This window comes from Marmota marmota, unplaced genomic scaffold, assembly GCF_001458135.2.
Source record: "Marmota marmota marmota unplaced genomic scaffold, marMar, whole genome shotgun sequence".
NCBI lineage: Eukaryota > Metazoa > Chordata > Mammalia > Rodentia > Sciuridae > Marmota > Marmota marmota.
Window position 1 is genome coordinate 8,535,700 of NW_026000119.1, and position 24,059 is coordinate 8,559,758.

Genomic DNA, 24,059 nt, shown 5'->3' on the forward strand with positions numbered 1-24,059 from the left:
TTCAATGATTTAACTGATGAATTTTGTACCAATTGCATGGAGTGTCTATCGGAAAACAAAACTGTTTTAAAAATAGCCTCCCATTTTGGAAATATAACTCACTGTATCTTGGGATAACCAAAAAAGTCCAGCAGCTGTTTACTGACTTCTCCAATGATGCAAATAATGTACTGAGCATTCCTAAAGAGCACAGCATGCTTTTATATTTTGGGATCACTTTGATCTTTAAAAAGATAAATAAATATTTTCCTAAAGTGCATTACATCATGTGCGTATCAATAGGGTCAGAAGATGGTTTATTTTAAAATTCAGCAAACTAAGTTTTGTGTGTGGGCATAATTCAAACAAAGCCCTTTTGTTGCATTCCTGACCACAAACAAGGAAGCTCAACTGTGTGGGATGGGCAGGCTGATGAAACTGGAATTAGCAAGTGACACTGTGTCCTTCTTAGAGGATCTAGCCCTAGCTCAGATTCAGGAATGCAAAACATGTTTCTGAAAATCTACAGGGAGCCCTTCAGGTATTTCAAGCAGTATTCCCTGATCACTACATAAAATCAGAGTGTCACACACACATTCACTCAAGAAATGTTTGAGTGGGCTGGGGTGGCAGCTCAGTGGTAGAACACTTGCCTAGCAAGTGAGGCACTGAGTTTGATTCTCAGCACCAAATATAAATAAATAAAGTCCATTGACAACTAAAAATTAAAAAAAATATTTGAGGGCCAAGCACCATTCTAGACACTTGAGAATTTTCTCTTAACCTCTATGCCATTTTCACAATAAAGATCTATTAACAAGGAAAATGAGCTGAATAAGAGACCTGTTCAGAGTCACAAAGGTAGTGGGGAGCAGTGCTGCTGCTGGAACACAGACATCTGTCTTTGGAGCCCACGTTCTTCATTTCTAGGCAGTGAGCACTATGCAGTGAGGAGGGGTGGGCAGAGCTGGGAGACACATGGTCAGCAAGTAAGCAAAACTGAGGTGGGGGGAGAGAGAGAGAGAACGAACTTCATATAGTTACATGTGTTCCAAAGGAAATAAAAAACTGGGTAATGTAAGAGTGTGACTGAAAGTCCTCGTTCAGGTCAGAGACAGCTTCTTTGAGAAAGTGACAGTCAACCTAAGATCTAAAGACGAGCATGCAAAGGACTGGTGGAAGAATATAGTACAGAAGGAGCAAGGAATGCAGAGTCTGAGTTGGGAAGTTTACAGAACATAATGAGTGTAGCCAGCGCCTGTGAGTGAGGAGTCGATGGTACCAGATTCAGATCATGTTTAGATCATACGTTAGGCTCTGGAGGCATTTAGGATATAAGTGCCAAATGTTCATGTGAACAGGGTCTGAAGTTAGCCGAAAGGCTTCACAGCACAATGAGACTTGAGATTACCAAAAGACTGGCAAACTTCTCCATTTGGACAAATGGAGAAGGGGGCAACTATAGCTTGGAAAATGAAGTTCTATGAGCTGCAGTTCAATTTTTTGTTGATGCTGTTCTCTGATGAGCTATTATGAATGCGACTCGGCATGGGCCCTCCTGGGTACACCAACATTCTATAGTCATGCCAGTTGTCAATCAGACTTGAGTGAAATGTGCAAGAATGCAAAATGGACTCAGACTACCAACACCACAAAATAAAGAGAACTGTATTTCCTAATCCACTTACAACGCATCTATCTGTCCATTCATCATTGGTTTAGTGTATAACACTAAAACCGAAGACAAATTCCATCAAAACAAGGTTCTGGTCTAACCCTCCACACTCCCCCCAAACAGAGAAACAAAATACATTCTATCTATGTATTCTATAAAATAAGTTTATCTGAATTAACATTTTAAAGATCTGTTGAGGGTCTTTACGGTACACTTACCGAAAACCTAAGTGCTCAGGTGAGGATAAATCATTATTTCCCAAGCTATTGTGTGTCACTGATATTTATCCTTGTATTTTTCCTCTTCAATTTTGTTTTGTTTTGAAATAGAGTCTCAGCAGGTTCCCCAGACTGCCCCTGAACTCCTGGGCTCAAGTGATCCTCCTGCCTCACTCCCCACTTCCCACAGGAGCTGGGACTATAGGCACGTGCCACCACGCTGGGGTGTTTCCTCATCTATTTTTAAAATTATGATATACTTCAAAAATATATAAAGGCATTTAGATTAATAAAAAAGACTAACTATGTGATCACTACCAAAATTTATCAAACCTTACTATTTTTTCTATATTTACTTCAGATATTCTTTTGAACAGGTAATTAATTCATATGATTAAAAAAAAGAAGTCAAAGCCAGTGTGAAGTCCTGCTCTCCATGACTCCTCCATGCCAATTTTTTCTTCTTCCTTCAGCTAACCACTGTAGTTACTTTCTTACATATTTTTCCAATGTTTTATCATGTGAATATAAGCATACAGGAAGGGCTGGGGATGTGGTCAGTGGTAGAATGCTTGCTAGCATGTGCAAAGCCTGGGTTTGATTCACAGCACAGACAAAAAGCAAATATGAACACAAAATCTTACTTCACTCCCTTAACAAAAGGACCCATATGCAATGTCCTATGCCTTGGGTTCTGTACTCAACAATACATACTGGAGAACACTCAACATCAATACTCATAGGCTTCCTCATCCCTTTTAGCTGCCTAGTAGTCCAGTATGTGCAGTGTACCATATTTAGTTAACCAGGCTGTTTCTGTAGACACTTTTTTCTTCTGTAGACACTTTTTTATTCCAGTCTTTCGCTTTACCTATAATGCTGCAATGAATAGCCACATCCATACGCTGCTTTCCATGTAGGGCGATATATCTGCAGAAATTCTTAGAAGGGGAATTATTGGCTCAAAGGGCAAATGCACTTGCAATTTTGGTCGTAATTGCTAAATTACCCCTTCACACTTTAAAAAGGAACAAGTCAATATGAATAATTAAATGTCACTGTACAAATAATTTTGGGGGGTTAATTACATCTTATTTAGTATAGAAGAATAGCTGATTCATATATTAATAACAATGCCTTTTGGGGCAGTTTCTGTTCACAGGGAAATTATAAGCCCCAAACACTGATGATGAAAATACATAGCATTGAAAACTAGGACTAAGTCAAATTATTCTGAGCTGCATTCATAACACAGTTTCATGCACAGATCCAGAGGACTTACTCTATATTGAGAGATTTTCTACACATCCACAGGTGACACTGTCCTGTCACATAGTGTTGGGGAGGATACTATTTTTGAGAAATCCTATAGTTCTTTGCAGCATCCCAACCTCTGGTTTCTATGACTCCTGGGCTCCATGAGAGTATCCCTCAGACTTTTTAGATTCATAGAAATCTAACAGGAACACTTTCCCAAGGTTTTAAAATGCTAATGAAAACTGTGGCTTTCAAAAGTGGCTCATGAGCTCAGGGTGTAGCTTAGAGGTAAAAACATATGTTTAGCATGCATACAGTCCTGGGTTCAATCCCCAGTCCTCCTACTCAGAAAGAAAAAGAAAAAAATTTTTTAAAGTGGCCCAGTGGGTGGAAAGGTATGCATTAGGTAATATAACTTCAGAGCAACACACAGTCCTTTCTAAAAAGAGACATTCTTTTTAAATGTCACATCCTGATAATATGTCCTGGGGACTTTTGGCTTTCACAACTGAATCACAAGCATGAAGCCTGCTAGCCTACAGGCATAAGACTAACACAAAAAATTGGCATAAAGATAAAACCTTTCTTGGACTGTACTTTACCCCATTCCTCCCCACCACTCTTCACGGCTCCCCACTTCCTTTTCACTACTAGGTAGTTCATTTCCACCCCACCCTCCTTCTGAAACATTTTTGATGGCCACACAAAAATATTACAAATAAAATTATTTGTACAGCCTCAGGATGGGTGTTTTTTACTTAGTCACCAGGAGATGATAATGGTAAAATGTCCTTTTTCTCAATACTCCCCCTGCCTACCTCCCCCTCAACTTCGATACATGCAAAGAAATCAGAATATTCACCTGTCCTTCCCACATGTCAACATTTGCACGTAAGTCATGGCAGAACTGATACAAACACTATAATATCTGTGATCTGTAATTGCATTCACCTTTGTCATTCGTTGACTTTTAAACTCAATTACAAAAGAACAGCATAGCATAAATAGAATAGCCTACACACATGTACCAATAAATCATTTGTTTCTCAATTCTCAACTTGGAACCAGACATTTTGTTGGAGGAAGGAAGGAAGGATTGGTTCTGAGTGATTCCTTCAGATGGCAGTTATTATGATTTGGGGATTTTCATCCCTACCATTTCTCTGTGCCATAGGATGTGTTAGAGCTTAGGAAAAAATCACTTCCATACTGGTTGGTTATCTTCCACACATAGACACATGGAGATACCTACAAACAGATCCATATAGATCTCAGGGAGGCTCAGATGAAGAAGATAGAGAACTTGGAAGAACTTGGGTCCCTAAATCACTACTGCGTGTTGGGGGACGCCTGAGGTCTTTCCAGAGGACTGCTGTTGACAAACTAGGAAGAGTTCAGCAGAGCCCAGTAAAAGGGATAGGCTTCTCCCCCTTCACCCAGGGGACTGCAGGCCGGGCAGGCTGCTCTGCTACCACTGCTGGAACCTCAACGTAGAAACCACAGCCATCATCCTTTGAGGGTCAAAAGAGTTCATATGACAATTATGATATTTCAAAATCAAGCATAATTAACTTTACACAATGCTAAAGAATATGTTAAACAGCGTTTGTTGAATCCCATGAAGAGACGGTTGTATGCTGAGTGTGCTTGAGGCAGAAGCCTTATCTCTGGATGGCTCCTCTAAATACCACTCATACACACACAAACAAAACACCCCCAACAGCTCCACTAAAGAGACTTCAGAGTTAATCTGATGCATGGTATTTTGTTTTTCTCTTCTCTATAGCACTGTCTTCCTCCTTGTTTTAAGGAAACAGTCACAAATAAGGAATTAAAGAGATAAGAAAACAAAGGGTGGAAAGCACTAATTTTAGTTAAAAACCTTAAGCAGCAGTGAAAAGAAGAATCCGTTTGTTTTAAAATCATACTAGAAAAGCAACTGGCCATTAAAATACAGTTTCCAAACATTGGAACCTGATTAAAAAGAACAGAGAAGGATTTAAGACAGAGCAATTAAAAACACAGAAAACTTCTAGAACACCCCTTCTAGCTGCTCCATTCCTACCTACCAGTATTTCCATAGTAAATTTTTTTTAAACAGGGATGGGTTTAGCCACCATTACTGCTAACACAGAACCTGACACTTAGTGAGTATAATAAAACTCAAAAGAATGATCTCTCTCATTTTCTTTCAGATGCAAGAATGCCAAACAAAACTTGAAAAACCAGCCCTGTAACCTTTCTATATTTAAAACTGCTTTATAATATAAGCAGTTCATAGTTTATTTTTTACCATTTATGTGCATAATAATAATAAAATGACTGCCTATAGTGATAAAAGAAATACTCAAGTCAGTTAGACATTTAAACATTACTCTGTATATTGCATCTACTTGTTCTTTTCCTTATGATATTCTTTCAGGTAAAAACATCCCTAGAAACAAGCATAGACATTAAGTATAAACCTGACAAAGATTTCAAATCAAGATTATAAAGGAGCTGGGCAGGGTAGTGCATGCCTATAATCCCAGCAACTTGGGAGGCTGAGGCAGGACAATCAGCATTTTAGTGAGGCCCTAAGCAACTCAGCAAGACTCTGTCTCTAAATAAAATACAAAAAAAAAAAAAAAAAAAGGCCTGGGGATGTAACTCAGTGTTTGAGAACCCCTGGGTTCAATATCTGGTACCAAAAAAAAAATCATAAAGGATAAAAGTAGAATTCAAATAAATAAGGGGAAAGATAATAAAGTAGTCAAACCTTCAACTCTGTCAGAGTTAAATAATGTACAATTGGCCATCTGTCAGTATTTCCTTTCAAGTATGACTATTACCTCAAAGTTGAATGAGAAGGCAAACTTTCCTTTGAAATTGGGAATATAACCACAGGTTTCTTTTATTTTCTTTCATTTTTTTTAATGAACTTTATTTTTAGAGCAGTTTTAGGTTCATAGCAAATCTGAGCAGAAGACAGAGATTTCCGTGTACCTTGTCCCCACAGTTCATGCAGAACACGGCTGAGAAAAGAATCTCTGAGCTTAAAGATATTTTAATAGAAACCTCCAAAACTGAAAAGCAAAGAGAAAAATACTAGGGAAAACCCCTCACAATATTCAAGGATCATAAGACAACTACCAAGGGTGTGATATATACATCATAGGAAAACCAAATGGAGAAGAAAGGGAAAAAGGAACCAAAGAAATATTTGAAATAATGACTGTTTCCCCCAAATGTACATCAGACATCAAACCATAGATCCAGGAAGTTTAAAAAATATCCAGAAGATAAATGTCAGAAAAACTGTAAAAATAATAATATATATGTATGTATGTATGTATGTATGTATGTGTGTGTGTGTGTATATATATATATATATATATATATATATAAAATCATAGATAAAGAAAAAAGCCTTTCTAGGCACAGAAGTGTGGGCCTGTAACCCCAGCAACTCACAAGGCTGAGGCAGGAGGATCACAAGTTCAGAGCCAGGCTGCCGCTACTTAATGAGACCTTGTCTCAAAAAATCAAAAGGGCTAGGGATATAACTCGTAACTCACTGTAGAACATCGTGGGTTCCATTCTAGAACCAAAAAAAAAAAAAAAGCCAGAGGACAAAACAGTTTACCTGTGGAGGAGCAAAGATAAGAATTACATCTAATTTCTCTGAAACCACACAAGCAAGAAAAGTGTTGTGAAATATTTAAAATGTTGAGGGGGGAAAAAAAAACTAACCAACCTAGATTTCTGTACCTTGTGAAATTACCCTCCAGAGTGAAGGAGAAATAAAGACTTGGTCAGACAAACAAAAGTTGATGAATTTGTTGCTAGTAAACCTGTCTAGAAACAAACATCAAGAGTTTTTTAGAGACATGGAAAATGATACAGGTCTACATAAAAAAAAAAAAAAAGGAAGAGCGTCAGAGAAAGATTAGTGAGGGTAAATGAAAAAATAAAAATAAAAAACTTCCTTTTCTTTATACAAATGTTGGCAATGAGAACAGAGAGAAAAACTTGGCTTCTAGTCCATGGGTATATAACCTTTCCTGTAAGAAACAAAGTTACTCTGAAGTTCCCCCAGGAAATGAGGAACCAAAACCATGAAGTTAGAACACAAAGCATTTGCTAATCTGAATGAGATAAAAAGCCACTATAGATAATTACATCTCAAGCAACAGAGTGACTGTATTTACATACAGGAGAGACATGACTGTAAACTCAGTCTGTAATTCAGACTGTAAGGGAGGAATTGCTAGCACACTGACTCATGGGAGATTCTCAATGAACAGTTTCACAACAATTTAGGGAAACAGGACTCAACTGAACATGTAGTTGGTTATTTTTCTTCATAAACAGGTATACCACAGCATTGAAAAGGTGCCTGTTAAAGGCTCAGTACTTAAGCATCCTGAGCTCAAAGATTCTGAATCTCACTCTAACAGTCTGGACTTACCTTGTGGCAAATAGAAACATCTAGACAGCAACCCCCTGGGCAATCTGATGTTATATTCAGGAGTAAGATAAAAAGTCATTTCACCCAGCTACTGCTCTCTGCTCTGGGTGGTAAAGCTTCCCAACAATTCCCTGCACTTGCAGTTGGCCGGCCTGAACTGCCCTGACCTCACCAGCTCAGTGTAAGTGGGAGGGACTCTCATTTCAAGTCACCTCTGTGAATGGGCCAATTAAAATTCAATCCCTGCTTTATGAAAGGAAAAAGAGAGGGTGGCCCTTATTAGTAAGTCACCCTGAGAACCAGCCTCTTGGAAATCAGCACAGGCTTAGAAATGCCAGATTTCTCGTTTGTGGGCAGGAGGGGGAGGGAATCAAAGAAAATTACTGGTTGATAAGATGCATCAAACTGAAATCAGGGTCATCTTAAGGATCTTCTTCAAAAAAACCCCATGCCTTTATCCACATGTGAAAATGCCACTGTTTGCCAAAGTATGTGTTAACTGCCTCAAACTTCCAACCGTTTGTGGGTGTTGAAGCAGTAGTCCTGTAATATCTTACCCAGGCTTCCTAAGGCACGCTGTCCTGAGAACACTAAGCAAGCAGCTGGGGACAGAATAACTGAACAAGGGAATACAAAGTACCTTGCTGCCCAACTAAGAGGGAATTAGAGGGGCCAACTCTGAGCTTCTATCATCCATTCCATCCATTCACCTTGATTTTCTTTACAGAGCATGTAATCTATCACCATGTATGGGTAAATGCTTACTAACAGACCGCATAGTTATTTTGCTTAATAATAGACTACATGGTCATTTTGCTTAATAACAAACTGCATGGTTATTTTAAGGGTGGTGTTAACTGTGATAGAAGGTGAGGAAGGAATAAAAGGTTTCTGGAGTAAACCACTGGCTTGGACATCTCAAGGAGAAAGCCAGAACATTTTGTCTCCTTAACCATTCACTGAACTACCCTAACCTGAGGCTTGATATTTTAGGGAGAAGATTCTACCATGATAAGTTAGATTATAGAATTCTTATCGATAATAAGAAAAAGAGAGAATTTATCTCATAAGAGAGGATTCAGGAATCTAAGTAGGAAAGGCAAGACAGGGTTAGATCTGTGAGAATACTAAACCAAGCGACTTGGGTGTTTGGCTGGCCCCTGAATACACCTGGGAAGAGGGATCTTCGCCCTTTTGCTCTTTCCTTGTTTTTATAAACAAGTGAGAAAATACTTTCTGGCTATTTTATAAATAGAGAAGGAGCTCTGTGTGTGGCCCATGGGGCCTGGATCTGGTTCCTTAGGAAATCCCAGCAGTTCCCAGCCCCAGGATCAGCGTCTCAGCCTCCGTGTCGTGTCCACTTGAACCTTTCGCCCCAGCCCTTGTCAGATATCTAAGACAGCAACACACAGGTGCTCACAGGTAGGAACAGGAAATCAGCACCTCATCCCTATCCATGTTTCAAAACAAGTTAGAACAGAGCCATCCTGAAAGAGCTCCAAGTGGCCCAAACTGGAACCATCTGAGCAACAAAATAAATAACAGTAGTATTAGATCATAACCCACGGGATAAAATAAAATATGGAGCTGGGCGGGATGGCGCACGCCTGTAATCCCAGCGGCTCAGGAGGCTGAGGAGGAAGGATTGCGAGTTCAAAGCCAGTCTCAGCAAAAAGCAAGATGCCAAACAACTCAGTGAGACTTTATCTCTAAAATACAAAATAGGGCTGGGGATGTAGCTCAGTGGTGGTGTGCCCCCGAGTTCAATCCCTGGTACCAAATAAATAAATAAATAAATATGGAGTCTTTACTGATAAAAATTAGTGGTTGAATAAATATATTAATGAGACAGAAGGAACAGTTCTTCCTTACAGAAGAATTAGAATTAATAAATGTAGAAGGAATGAAGGAAGTACAGAACCATTTTTAGAATATGACATTAATAGTTACCATCGACAATACCAACAGATGCTAAAATTAGCAGAGAAAGTTTGAGGGGCAACAACCATTTGGATAATCTCAAAATGATCTCTCCCAACACAAAGGAATTAACTGCAAAGGAATAAACAGCAGCCTCAGAGTGGAGAAACGTGGCAGACTTCACCATAACCAAATGATCGAGGTCAGCATCAGCAGTAATGAAGCATGACCATCACATGACCCCTAGTGTGCTACACTACGACACAATATCACCTCTGTGGTAGTCCTGCCTCAAATGTCCCGTCTCACTGTGAGAAAACATCAGATGCCTCCCAACTGAAGGCATTCTCCAAAATAACTGGCCAGTTCTCTTTTTAAAAAAATGGCAACGTCATAAAAACCACAGAAAGACTGAAGAAATAGCACAGATCCGAGGAGACTAAGGAAACACGACAAATGCAATGTACAATCCTAAAATAAAAAGGACATTCATGGAAAACAATGGTCAAGTTTAAATAAAGTCTGTAATTTCTGAAGCCCTGAGGCCTGTAGTATTACCAATGACCAATGCTTACTTCTTAGTTTGGGCATTTGTACTAACTTTATAAAAGATGTTAACATTAGGGAAAGCTGAGTGGTAGGTGCCGGGAAATCTCTACACTATTTTTACAGCTTTGCTGTGAATCTAAAATGATTTCAAAATAAAAAGTAAAAAAGAAAGCAAACAGAATTTACAATCTAAATGTAACTGGATGAGAATATCTCCAATTTCCAAGTTCAGTCACACATTTATAGTTGAATAAATAAATGAGAGAGAAGGGACAGTTCTTCCTTACAGAAGAATTTCAATTAATAAATGCAGAAGGAATGAAGGAAGTACAGAATCATTTTTAGAACACTGCAGTAATAGCTGCCACCAACAATCTCAATACTTGGGTTGCAGCCCCTGCGGGATAGGAAAGTTACAGAGTGGACTATTATAATAGCTTACAATTCACCAGCAGTTGTGGAGATAAAACACATAAAAATTCCCAGGATATAAACAGAATAAAATCCGAGCCTACAGAATCTGAGCAGGAGTGATGGATGCAGCATTTAACTCAGGGCTTTTTAAAAGGGGAAATGCTTGTCCATCTGCACCATGTTCTTCTTTTATATAGAAGGCACTGTTGCCCAGCTTTGAGCATGCTGATGATTTTAAAGACATTGTGGTGTGTGTGTGTGTGTGTGTGTGTGTGTGTGTGTTAAGAATACCAAACAGATTCATATTTCAGTTCATGTGTTTCATTCAACTTTGAGTATTTTAACTGTTTCAAGCACATAGGTCTGTGTGGTTCGTGCTATTAACACTCAGGCAGTCTCTGCCCTTCTGCCTCCCCAGTCTTGGCTAATGGCCCTACAAATAGCCCAAGTGCCCCACAGCAGAAACCAGGCATTCACTCTTTAAGTATGTTTCTCTTTCCCCTATTTTCATCTGCTATTGATTCTGCCTCTTGTTTTTTTTTTTTTCCTCAAATCTATCTCATCCCTTGTGCCATTACCCCTGGTTTGGTTCAGGGTCTTGATTAGAACCAATCAGAGTTAGAGGAATAACTTCCTACTACAACTTTCTGACCTTGAATACTTTGGCACTGACTCTAGATTAACCCACACAGTTCAGTGGACTCCTTCTGAGGAAGAGGTTTGATTCTCTGCCCTTTGAAGATGCTAGGAGACTAAAGGGAACAGGAATAACCTTGGAGCTTCTGCTTCTTCAGGTTGTCCCCAGGAGAAACCTGCCAGCTGGCTCTCCCTGTGAGTCTCATCCCATTCCTGGCCTAACTCTTGGTCCACCAGATAGCTAGTTTCTGGAGACCAATCGCATGTTGAAAACACCTTTGAATTTTTTTTTCTTTGAGTGAAATATTATAAAGAAACTTAATGTAAACACCAGATACAGGGCTTTATTATATAAAATATAACAAATACTTCGATGTATGTTTGCAAATCCTAAACATACAGTCCAAATATGCAAGTTTGGATTGGAATACATCTAATTTTATACTGTTTACTTGTTGATAATGCAAGTCACCATGTCTATATGCAATAACTCCCCTAATTGAAATGAGGATTACTGATAACAATGATAACCATTATGACATGCCCATCTTAAGGGCTCTAGGTGTATCAGCATTTCAATCCTTTTGGCAACCCTAGGAGGTAGATCAGTTGTTAAGCTCTCCTACAGACTGGAAACAGAGAACACTTAAATAATGTGCCTGTGGTTACATAGTAAGTGGGAGAAATGGGATTTGAATTCTAGATAGAGAAATTGCAAGTTCCATCTTATTCCCTGTATTATACTGTCTTTCAAGCTGGTGCTCACATCTGTGACAATGAGAATTATACTGGTAATGATGACCTCATGCTATCATTTGGATGTTTGAATGTGCCCCTAAGGTCCATGTGTTAAAAGCTTGGTCCCTGGGGTGATGCTACTGGGAGGTGGTGGAACCTTTAGAGGGAGGTCCTTACATCACTGCAGGGTGTGCCCTTGAAGGGGATCATGGGACCCTAGTCTCATGCAATTCCACTTGGCTTCCTGGCCACCAGGTGAGTAGTTTGCTCTACCATTTGCTCCCTTCTTATGCAATCTGGCATCTCCACCCGAGGCCTAAAAGCAATGGATCCACCTGATTTCCAATTAGAACCTCCCAAACTGCCAGCCAAGGTTAATGTTTTTTTTTTTTTTTAAATAAGTTAATTATCTCAGATATTTTGTTTTAATGATGGAATATCCCACAGCAGCACTAAATCATCATCTAATATTTCTAATTTTCGAGTGGACTTTCTCATTTACGAGTGGACTTTGTGCTAAGTGCTCTGAATATCTTATCCCACTGAATTCCACGGCTGTCCTATGAAATAGGCTCCGCTATATCCATACTGGAGCCAGAGGATAGTGAGAGTGAACTCAGTCAAACTGCCTGAATTTGATCCACCACCTCCTGGTGGACAGCTCTTCTACAAGCCCCTCAGGCCCAGCTCAATGAAGAAGTCCATGCAAAGCCCCCCCCCCACCCCCGCACACAGGAAGCACTGAGGTTCACCATTCTCACAATCTGACTCACAGGTAAATAGCCACAAGTCTTTGTTCAGCTGCAAACTTGGGATGTTCCTCAGTTAGAGATAAGAAAAGTTTTAAATCACCAACCTACACCTTTACCATCCTTGACCCCAATTTCCTCTTTTAGCAGTTGAGTCTTATTTCTCCAGTGTTCAACACAGACCTCTGAGCCTCTTACCTGTGCTTCAGCCGAAGTTTAACCCCTCCTGGCCACAATGTTTTCCTGTGCTGGAGGCCAGAGGTGAGGTGCTCTGGGCTGGAGGAGTTAGAGGCACCAGGATCCACATGGCCCGAGTTTGCACACACATCTCTGTCAAAAATAAGAGAATAAGAAGCTGAGCATGACGGTATTCATGGGCAGAAGCACAAATTAACCTACCAATATAAATGCATTAAAATGGACCCTGGAGCCAGAGCTGGGCAACAGCTGAGTGCCGTTCCAAGCTGGCATCTAATAATTCTCTGCCCCCAAGAAGGCAAATCCACAACAGAAGGTCTTCTTTCTCTCCTGTCTATGTTTCTATAGCACAATAAAGTATATTTCCCATCTTAGAGAGCAGATCTTCTAAGCCAGGGAGAAGAAAGATACATCAACTGTTATGAAGATAAACTGTCCTATAATTCAATGTTGATAAGTGAGTGAAAACTTAGACCCAGTGTGTTCCAATAATCCCAGCAATTCAAGAAGACAGAAGCAGGAGAATCACAAATTTGAGTCTCCACTGAACAACTTAGTGAGACTCTGTCTCGAAATACAAAATAAAAGGAACTGAGGGTGTGTGAAGTTCAGTGGTAAAGTGCCCTTGGGTTTAATCCAAGTCCAAGAAGAAAAAAAAACACCTTGGACTCACTGAAGCACACTGTCAAAAAAATGGGCCCCTGAAACCAAGAGACTGCTGCCTCAATTTCACTTTAAGGAGGGCGATCTCCAAGTGTAACAGCCTTTGCTTTATTCGGTGGGTGGCAGCTCAGAAGCACATGCCAATTCTTGAGCTTGAACTATTTCAGATTGTTTAGATTCCACTGTGCTCGGAGGCGAGGCTTTTGTGTGAATATTTGAATCCACCCTCCCACCCCCAGTGCCTAACACCATTCCCCTAAGTCCTTTCCTCCACACTCCCAGGGAGTCAGAGAAAAATTTTAAGCCCCACATCGCCAATGTGTTCCGCCATGGGAACAGGCGTACTGCTCCTCAGGATGGCCTCGGGTCCTGATTTTCCAAACACTCTTGATGCCTCCTCTTTATCAGACTGTCCCCTGCCTCAGCCTTTGAAGTGGGTTTTGTCATCATCTCAGTTTGCTGAGTACAGTGGTGTGTTTTCAATTTATGTCTTCAAGGATTTTTCTAAGCCTCCGAGATCCAACTGGTGAGGCTGCTCCTCCTCTGCATGTGCCTTGGCTGAGAGGGGAAGGGATTAGGGAACAGCTGTTAAGAATAAGCCCTGTCCATCTGGCCTCATATTTCCTGGAACACAGAATGGAAGTCAAAGAGCTCTCTTTCTTAAATCCTAAGGCAAATAAAAAGGATCTCTTTTTATTTTAGGGCATGGAGATGATGACTAGGAGGTCAACAAGAAGTTTCCAATTCTAAGCTAAAGTTTGCCTCTTTACCCTAGTACTGTGGTTTGAGTGCACCCCCCAAGGACTCATGAGTTGCAGAGGTGGTGCTCAGCATGGTGGGAGGACCTTTAGGAGGTGGAGCCTAGTGGGAGGTTATTAGGTCATCCAGAGGCCAGTACCTGGAAGGGACTAAGGTAGTTCTCCAGAAAATGAGTTGTTATAAGAACATGCCTGACCCCTGAAAAGTTCTCCGACTTCCTGTTTTGTGTTTTATGTTAACTCTTGCTTTCACATGCATTCTTGCCATGATATAATCCACCAGGATATGATACAAGAAAGAAGACCCTTGGAAGAGGGTCATCAATGGGTTTGCCTTATCTTAGTTTGGGCCCAGAACTGTGTACTAAATCACTCTTTTCTTTATAATGTTAGCCTACCTTGGGTATTTCATTATAGCAATGTAAAACTGACTTATACACTTAGTCGTGAGTGCTACACCTCCTTTTGTGCTTTATTTTCTCATCAAGTTTAGGATTCTTGGCTTTAACATAGTCAATATAATTCTAGACTTAAAATCTGAAGACTTGGTTAAGATTATGTCACTTATGACCTAAATTACATTGGGCAAGTAAACTCAGAGCCTCAGGCTCCTCATCTGTAGTAACATAAAAAATAAGAGACTGTGTGCACAATGATTGGAGGCATGGCTCTAGAGTTTGTCTAGCTCTATGATTCTGTCCTCTCTATGCTTTGGATCTTTTATCTATGACATGGGTACAAAGGAATATCTTCTTTCATAGGGTTGTTGAGAAACAAATAATTCCATCAAACATTTACAGCAGAGCCTGACACATTAAGCCCTCAGTAAATTAGCCATTATTACTATACCTGTCTTGCTATAAAATTTCTAGATAATATATTTTAACTCTCTAGCATACTGCCCACACATGGTCTGTGCTTAATAAACTTTTTTCATTATTGTCTTACCATAGTATCTTCATTTTAGAGCTCTGTTTAACTAAGATGTTATGTAAAATGGTTTACCTAAAAATCCCTAATTTATTCTAGGAAGATTAGAAAAGCTTTAGCCAACAATACCTTTTGCAGAATTTATTCTGTAGTCCTCAACCAGGAATTCTCACACAATCCACCCAGGTACCAACCCCAATAGCCACTTGGCTTAAATTGAGGGAGAAAGTAAATTTAAAGATCTCTCACCACCCATAATGTCTGAATGTAAAGAACATAAGAATGTAAACAGTGTACTCTAAGGACCAACCCCTACCAGCAAGGTGAAGGGTTTTCCTTTCCAAGTCTAATGCCCTTTATTGGGAGAAAACAATCAGGGCCTAGAATGAGCTATCACAGGGCCTTTGTGGTATTTGATAACTTCCTCATTTTTTGTCTAAACCACAATTGTTGACTCTGTCCTTTCTGCACAATAGCTTAAGCCTCCCACTTCACCTTCCAGGGATGCACCCACAGACAGAGGTCTAGGGGTTCTGGCTGTCACAGTGAAGGTCTGGCAGGAAGAGCAGACACATGGGTAAGGGATGAGAGCAAGAAGAACACAAAATTGTCCCATCTTTTAAAGGATTTTCAACACATGATTTGTCTCCACCCCCAGCAGTGCCTCCCACTCCCAAAGTCATAGAGTGCTATGGCTATTGACTACAGAGGACCAGCTCATGTGGGCACCTGGGGGTGTGGGGGGGGTGAGAGTCATGGAATCCACTTGATTGCAACCCCCAGGCTAAGTCATAGCAGCCTCCCTCATTATCAGGCCTGAGATAGGCTGGTTCTGAAGCCAGACAGAGGACCAAGAATCAGGGTATGCAACTTGGAAGATGCATCTCACAAAGGAAGCATCAGGCTGGAGAGAGCACTGGAAGAATCACCAGTATCCAGAGCACATTTATTCTACCTTAAACTCTTTTGGAATATCTGGATGACAAATAAACATGTTTAAATTTATATGTTCTAGTGAAAAGAAATCCTGTAATGAATTAGGGTAGGAGATGGTCTTGCATTCACTGTGCCCTTCTCTCCGCCTGCCTTATCTTGTACAGGAACATCCATCAGCATATGAAACTCCAATTCCCCACCCACTGCAGGTTGCTATGTTAACTCCCTGCCTCAGGGCAGGCTGGAAATGACAGTCTGCAGGGTGTTGATCTCATCAAGGAAGGGTGTCCCAATGGTGCCTCAGGCAGACTGTTCCCCACCTTCCTCACAAATGGATATGTGTGCCCTCCCGAGTCCTAGAACTTCTTTAAGAAGGAGAGAATGAATGAGGTTGGGGGTATGGGTAATACTGGGGATTGAAGTCCAGGTGCTTTACCTACCACTGAACTACATCCCCATTCCTTTTTATTTTTTATTTTGAGACAAGGTCTCACTAACTTGCTAAGGCTGGCCTCAAACTTGTGATCCTCCTGCCTTAGCCTCCTGAATTGCTACAGTTACAGGTCTGCACCACTGCTCCCAGCTGAATGACATCTTTTTTTAAAGATCAATTTTCCAGACAAACTGAGATATAGAGATTTTGTATCTTGGCTTAAAGGACACATGAATTCACACTTGGGACTAAAAACACTGAAAACCACTCCTCTTCTTTCAGGTTAGCAGTTTCAAAAATTTTCAGTTTATGCCATAAATTCTGTAGGCCTTAGAATTAATCGCTAACCCAGATCTGGTGGTGATGGGGCCATTCACTAAACATATTACCAAATGAGCTTTAAAATATACCCTACAGAAACCTTAGAATCAATAAAATCACTTCTAATAAAAATTGCTGGAATAAAACATAAGGTCTCCAGCGCTGCTGGGCCACTTCTAGGTCACTGAAGATGCTGCCCTTCCCTGGCCAGCCACACTGCCCCTCAGGTTTCAGCTGGGACATCATTTCCTCTGTAGAGCCTTTCACTGACTAAGCAGCCACCTCACCTGCCTAGCTGCAAGGTGCTCACACCAAAGTGCGATTTACACTGTCTTCTACTTCTCTGCTTGCAGGTCCCTCCTCCCCTCCTCAACAAAGACAGGTACGCCAGTGTGGTGCCTGGCAGAGAGAGAGGCTCAGACAATATTTGTTGAATGAATGAAGTACCATTAAATGCTCAACAGATCTGTGATCTTTCTTCCTTCATATCTCCTTTTAACCCGCTAGGTCCCAAGCTTTCAATTCTGTAAACGTAGTAATTATTTCAAAGTTATCCATAAGTTACAGGTCTATGTCTTGATTGATTTAAGTTTTTGTAAGTTAGCTGCCTGCAGAACTTACCTGGACTGTGATTTACCTGGACTGTGAGTTAATCTATTGAGACACTGCTTTACCTGGACTGAGACAACAAACTGTAATCTACAACAAATTGTAACTCGGTATCTTTGCTAATGGTGTCATTGCTTGTATAATTTTTCCAAGGGCTTCTTGCATGGAGCCATCAATTGGCTTGGTATTGTGGCATTTTGTATCCTCCCCTTCTGTTTGTAGCAGGTTATTTATGGTGTTTCTGTAAAAACCACTATGGTCGTTATTTAAATTAAACAAAAGGGGGAAATGTTGGAGTCTGTGAACAAGTCAAAATAACACCTGGCATTTTGCCAGGGGAATGTTAGAGTTCGTAAACAAGTCTGGATGGTGCCTGGCAAAATGCCAGAGGGAGTGGTTTGAGAAGTAACAAAAGCGAGCCATTAAGTGTGGAGATTCCTGATTGGTTGACTGATGTATCTAGTTTATGCTAATTAGATAAGCTGTGTGGAATGTATAAATACTGCTCCTGTCCTGCAATAAACGGCTCCTACTCCTGCTGTATCAACGTACACAAGTAGTTCGTCACCCCCCGGTTATTTTGCCGAACGAACTGCGGCAGTCCCACATCTGGGATGATGGGACAAACATTTTACCAACAATTTACAACCTGTTGGTAAAACAAATGAGAATTTTCTTAGGGCTATTTTATGTTGTCTCTTGTGGTCTCCTGTCTCAATACCATGGTATCACAATTACATGGGATGAACTAGGAACCTATGCTGCCCTCAGGAGGGTTAGTAGGGCTTAAAAAAAAATCATTATGATCTGCAATCACAAGGATCCATTGCATCATCTTTCTTTCCCCCAGATAATTAAGAAACAAGAAATTCAGGTGAACCACCTACATATTTCCATTTCTGATAATAAGTACATCCCGCCCCCCCCCAATATTCATAACTCCTGAATATACACTGACTGCCTTACTAGGTGGTATTGTTTTGCTTTGTATTTTGTGTGTGTGTGTGTGTGTGTGTGTGTGTGTGGTGCTGGGGATTGAACCCAGGCCTTGTGCATGTAAGGCAAGCACTCTACCAACTGAGCCATATCCCCAACTCACTATGTGGTATTTTAATGGAATCCATTAACTGCTTTCTGAACTGAGTTTCAGCCAATAAAAGACGATGAAGTTCCAAATCACCCTGTTCCTATGGCTCATTTGAACACTATAAAAATTAGGGAAGGACAGGAAAAGCTGGAGTAAAAGTGTAGCTCTTGGACTGGTCTCTCTAGAACCCTTAAGTTGCTGGTTTCTGTTGAGGTTAAATTTTCTATTTTGTCCTCTGATCTGTTGGGATCAGCCACTTCTTCCTTTCTGTTGTGTTTTATCCAGCAGGAAACAGCTTCCTTGCTGGCCTCCCATTTCTATTTTAGTACCCTACAGCTAGCACAACCTGTTAAGAACATAAATGGATGGTGTCTTCTCTAATTAAATCCTGTAGCTTCCTTCTGCACTTTGGATAAAACCCAAGTTTCCTAACTTGGCCTGCGAGGCCTAGAGTGGGCTGGTCCTGCCCATCCTTCAACTTCTTCCTTTCCCCATGCCCTAATCTCACCAGCATCCCTAGAAGTTCCCCAAACCCACCAAGCTCTCTGCTTTCACACATGTTTTCCTCTCTACGTGGAACATTTTCTTCCAATTCATCACTAGGCTGGTTACTGCTTAGCTGTCTGGTCCCAAGTAAAACAGCTCCTCTGAGGCCTCCTTAATCTGATGCAAATATTCTCCTTCCAGCACCTGATCTCTCCCTTCATTACGCTTATCACTGCATGAAATCATTCACTTGTATGCTGTCCACATCATCAAGAAAGTAAGCTCAGCCAGGTCACGGTCCACATCTGGCGGAAATTTTTAAGCTCTTTTTTAATCCACTATCCACCCAGAGTCAAGTGGCTCAAGTGGCACACAATACATGTTTGTTCACTAAGGCATAGGAGATTGTAAAGGGAATATTTGTGTAATGATCCAAAATGAAGCTCCAGACTCTTAAACTTTTCTTTTCTAGTCACTTTATAAGAAGCCGCATGTTAATTTCTTTGTGAAAATAAAATCCAGCCCTAACTTCTGATCCATCTCATTGGTGGCAGCCTTCCTTGGGATGGAGAAGATCAGGACTGGGGGATGGAGGCCAAGCCTTTCAACAAGCAGCTGGCAAGGCTCCCCAAAGTTTTGTTGCCTTATCTATGTTTGGAAGAATTGGATGGCTTTTTGTGATTAAGCAGGCAGTGTACCTTTATGCAGGGCTAATTTGTCCTCAGAGCCCTTTGGAGAAATTCCTTTGGATTTAGGCTGGGTCTATGTGTAGACTTGTTCTCATGACAATTTGCCTTATTAAAAACCAGAGTCTTGGTTTTCCATGTGTCTAGTTTTCTATTTATTCTGCTCCATCTCCTTCAGGCCCAAAGCTGCCCTTATTATTGTCTCTCCATTCTATCATCCACCCGCTTTCCCTTGGGCAGCAAGTCACTGCCATAGGTTCCCCTGTACTTTTCCCCTAGAAGTTCCAGAACACGGACAAGATCTGAGTGCTAGACTTATTCAGTGTCTGGAGGAAGATTTTAAGAAGCGATACCCTTGGGTACAGATTTCTGTTCTCAGACAAACATAGCTGCTCTTCATTTTTGAATGACTGACCATTTTAGCACAGGTCTCACAAACATTCTCATGAATTGCCCTTTCTCTAAAGGCCCCCTTGTTCTCTTTACTGACATTTTGCTAGCTGTATATTTGAGACTTAACCTTCTGGTTCATTGTCCCTTCATTACTCTCCTTTTTTGCTTTTCTAATCATTCCTTACAATCAAGGAAGCTCATTCTGCAGGCCCTCGGGCCTGTCTTCTACCTAGTGTTTTAATCATAGAAAGGTCACTTGTATTTGAAGACCCCTTCTGTCTTTTTTGCTTACCCACCTCGGGCCTGATTCATCACAAGAGGGCCAAACAGAGCCCTTCAGCCATGCACAGATGTGCTTTTATGTCTCAGAACTGTGTCCACTTGCACCTGCCCTGGCTGCTGCTTCTCACTTGATTTCCTCTTGAAACTTCTCAAACGGATCCGTGCGTACCATTTATACCACTTGGCACTCAGCCTGTTTCTGAATCTGAAACCATAAGCTTAGCTATCTCTAAATCTTAGCCAATGACCTCCATTTCAACCTTGCATAAAAACAGGAAAAGGTGGATAGGGAAAAAAGCCGAATGACTAGCCCAATTTTTTAACCTACCTAACAAATATTAATCTGCGTCAGGTTTACTTTTGACTGCAATCCCTCTAGCCACTGAGTGCTTCAATATAGCTATTCCAGGGCAAATGGATTAGAAAACCAAGGGCCCCCATTCAAGAGCTTATTAACTCATGACACCTTTGCTAGGGTTTGTAGCCCCTAGAGCTTGAAATACACAATAATGAAATGTATATGGATGACATGGATTCTTCAACCAGCTGCTTGGGCTCCTATTCTGGCTCTACCACCTTGCAGGTGTCTAATCTTAGGCAGGTCACTTAACCTTGTGCCTGTTTCCTCCCCTACAAAATAAGGATAACAACAGCACCCTCATCAAAGTATACTTGTGAATGAATTCATATGTGTAAAGAACTTATAATACTGTCTGGTTCTTAAAAGGACAATAAATGTTAACTTGTTTCCCCTAGTGCTGGGGATCAAAGGGCCTGTGCATGCTACACAAGTGTGCTAACCACTGAATACCTCCACCAGCCCACGTTAACTTCTCATTCACTGAACGGAAGCTCATGTTTATTGGGTACGTGTGTGTTAGACATTTCAGTCCATGGTTGATTGGCCCTATCGCTTTGGGACTATTGTGGCACAGTGTGGCAGGAGCCTGTGGCAGAATAAAATCACTAACCTCACGGCCAAGAAGCAAAAGAGAAAAAGAAAAAAGGGCCAGGGTCCCACTATCCTCTTCAAAGCCAAGTCCCCATGCACTGAAGACTTCTCACTAGGCTCCATCTCTTAAAATTGTCACAACTCTCAGTAGGGATAAGCTGGGGAACAAGATTTAACATATTGACCAATAGAGGCTGTTCTAGATACAAATTATAGTGCATGGTATGCACCAGATACTATGTTTTAAAAATAGTAGCAGAGCTGGGCTTACCATTTGAGGTAGTGATGAGCCCCATTTTACAGAGTAAAACAAAAAGCAAAAGTAAAAAGTCAGAGGAAGATGTATGGCTGAAGGTCATGCCCTCTCTACTGCACATCTCCTTAAATTCTATTAAGATCACTGGGCTTTGAATACTTTTCTCTTAGATACTAGCCACACTCCAACTACATATACCTGTTATTTGCTGCACATCATCCTTTTGTTATTCATAAGACAAAAAGATGTGCATGAAACCAACACCAGCAAATATACCAAATATAGTCAGTTAGGTGATAGGATTAAGTGATATTTTTCTTCACTTTTTCTAGATCTTCCAACTTATTTATAATTAACATGTGTTATTTTAATGTTCAGAAAACATAACATTAGCTTAATTTTTTCTGACTAAAATGAGTCTAAAGGTCAAATTTCTTTTTATTCTTTTCTTCTTCTTTTTTTTTTTTTTTTTGTGGTACTGGGTATTGAACCCAGGGTGCTTTACCACTGAGTTATATCCCTATGTATTCTTTATTTGTTGATTTTGAGACAGGGTCTTTCTAAGTTTCCCAGGCTGGCCTTGAACTTGTGAGCCCCCTGTCTCAGCCTCTAGAGTCAAGGGGATTCCAAGCTTGTGCCACCATGCCCAGTGTAATTTTCTCCATATTTTATTTATTTATTTTTTTTGTACTGGGGATTGAATCCAGAGGCACTTTATAACTGAGCCACATCCCCAACCCTTTTTAATTTTTTTTTTTTTTTAATTTTGAGACAGGGTTCACAAAGTTGCTGAAGGTCTCACTAAATTGCTAAGGCTGGTCTGAAACTTGAGATCTTCCTGCCTCAGCCTCCCGAGTTTCTGGGATTATAGGCATGCACCACTGTGCCCAGCTTTCTCCATACTTTTAAAGGAAAATCTTCTCTAGGAGATGAAGGTGGGTGCACCTATCCTGAGAGCAAACCCAGGTAGTAAAAAAACCTCACACTGGTAGAGGGGTTTACTTGGGAAGCTCCAGCAACCACAGGAAATTCTTAGTGGAGGAGGAAGCAGGGTTTCTAGAAAACCAGGTGACTACAGGGAGAGGAACGCTCCAGGCGCCTTCTCCTACCTTGGCTCTCCATTAGCCAATGGTAACATGCAGTTTCCCCAAAGAGCAGATCTCCCCAGTGAATCACAGTTCTTCACTTTAATATCAGGTATTATAGCTTGTAAAGCATTTTCCCATAATTATTCCATTTGAACCTCAATAATCCTAAAGGTCACATAGAGCAGGTATTATAGACTCTCAATTGACAGACACAGACACAGTTTCATAGAAAATCAGTTATTTGCTTGAAATCAGGATTTGTAAATCATACAACTGGCAAAGCAGGGTCCTTAACTCCAATTTCTGTGTGCTCTATTTTATACTACCTTTGAACCTACAACCCTAAAAGTCTTTTGACAAAGGTGGCAAGCGTTTAATATCACAAACTTTTTTTAAAGGGAAAGCTTCAGAAGAAGTAGAGAGTTACTGAAATTCAGATGGGACTCCTCTTTCCAAGCCCAACCACTCCTGGATCTACAGAAACGAGGACAGAATGTGAAGGTCTCCCTTATACCTATGGGACACCCAGACTGTATCCCTGCCCTTAGAACTTCCTCACACTGGTCACACTGCTGAAATGATGCAGCACATGTTGAAGTAGAGGTGTCACACTGAAAGCCTGGGCCGGGCACTTCTGTACCAAGCCCAATCATCTACTCAGTCAATGGTCACTAAGCACCAACCTTGGAACACACATCAAATTAGACACTAGACTTGCAGTGATGGCAAAACAGATGCAATTTCTCCTCCTGTGAAGGTATAAATTAAAGGACAGACAGGCAAAATAACTAAACAAATCCCAAACCTACAAACCATAAGTGCTGGGGAAAGAGAGTCCACAAGACCGGGACAGTGCAGTCAAAACTCTGCACACCCACTCCCTTCATTCCCCGTTTGTTGTCTGTATATATTGTATATATGCTTGCTTCCCCAGTCATTTGCCTCATTGAGGACAGATATCAAAGTGGCAGTCCCACAAGTTGCAATTAGCTTATGGAATGCACTCAGGCAGGCTGTGTGCTAAACTCTTACCTACTCAGATTCTTACACTCTTTACCATTAATCTCCAAGGCAGGTCCCTTTATGCTATGACCTCCTCACTTAACAGATAAGGAGAGTCAGAGAAGCAGAGGAAGTTCTGCTGGAGAATTTGAATCTGGATGTGGCTGATGGCAAAGCCTATGCTCTTAACCACTATGCAGTAGTCTTAATCTTATTTAGAGTTTTCTTTTCTTCCTTGGCCTGGTTTAGTTATCTTCCCAGAGATGATGCCCAATAAATATTTGTTGAATAAAAACATGCTCAGTGGATATTAGGACAGCTTCCTACTGGGCTCCCTGCAATGGTCTCTCCTGTGCCTTCGGAATGAGGACTGCTGTCTTCCCAGAGTCGAGTC

The 24,059-nt window shown here is 40.8% G+C and overlaps 1 protein-coding gene across 3 annotated transcripts in view; it reads right to left on the minus strand.

Moving 5' to 3' along the window:
* Window positions 1-24,059, minus strand: part of Shroom3 (shroom family member 3) — a 173,206-nt gene that overhangs the window by 42,114 nt on the left and 107,033 nt on the right. For all 3 annotated transcript variants that reach the window (XM_015499268.2, XM_048784815.1, XM_048784816.1), the window contains exon 2: window positions 12,784-12,915. Coding sequence is in view for 1 of the 3 variants with exons in the window: in XM_048784815.1 (XP_048640772.1) it covers window positions 12,784-12,915 (132 nt within the window). In the remaining 2 variants the exon portion in view is untranslated. The remainder of the gene's footprint in view (window positions 1-12,783; window positions 12,916-24,059) is intronic.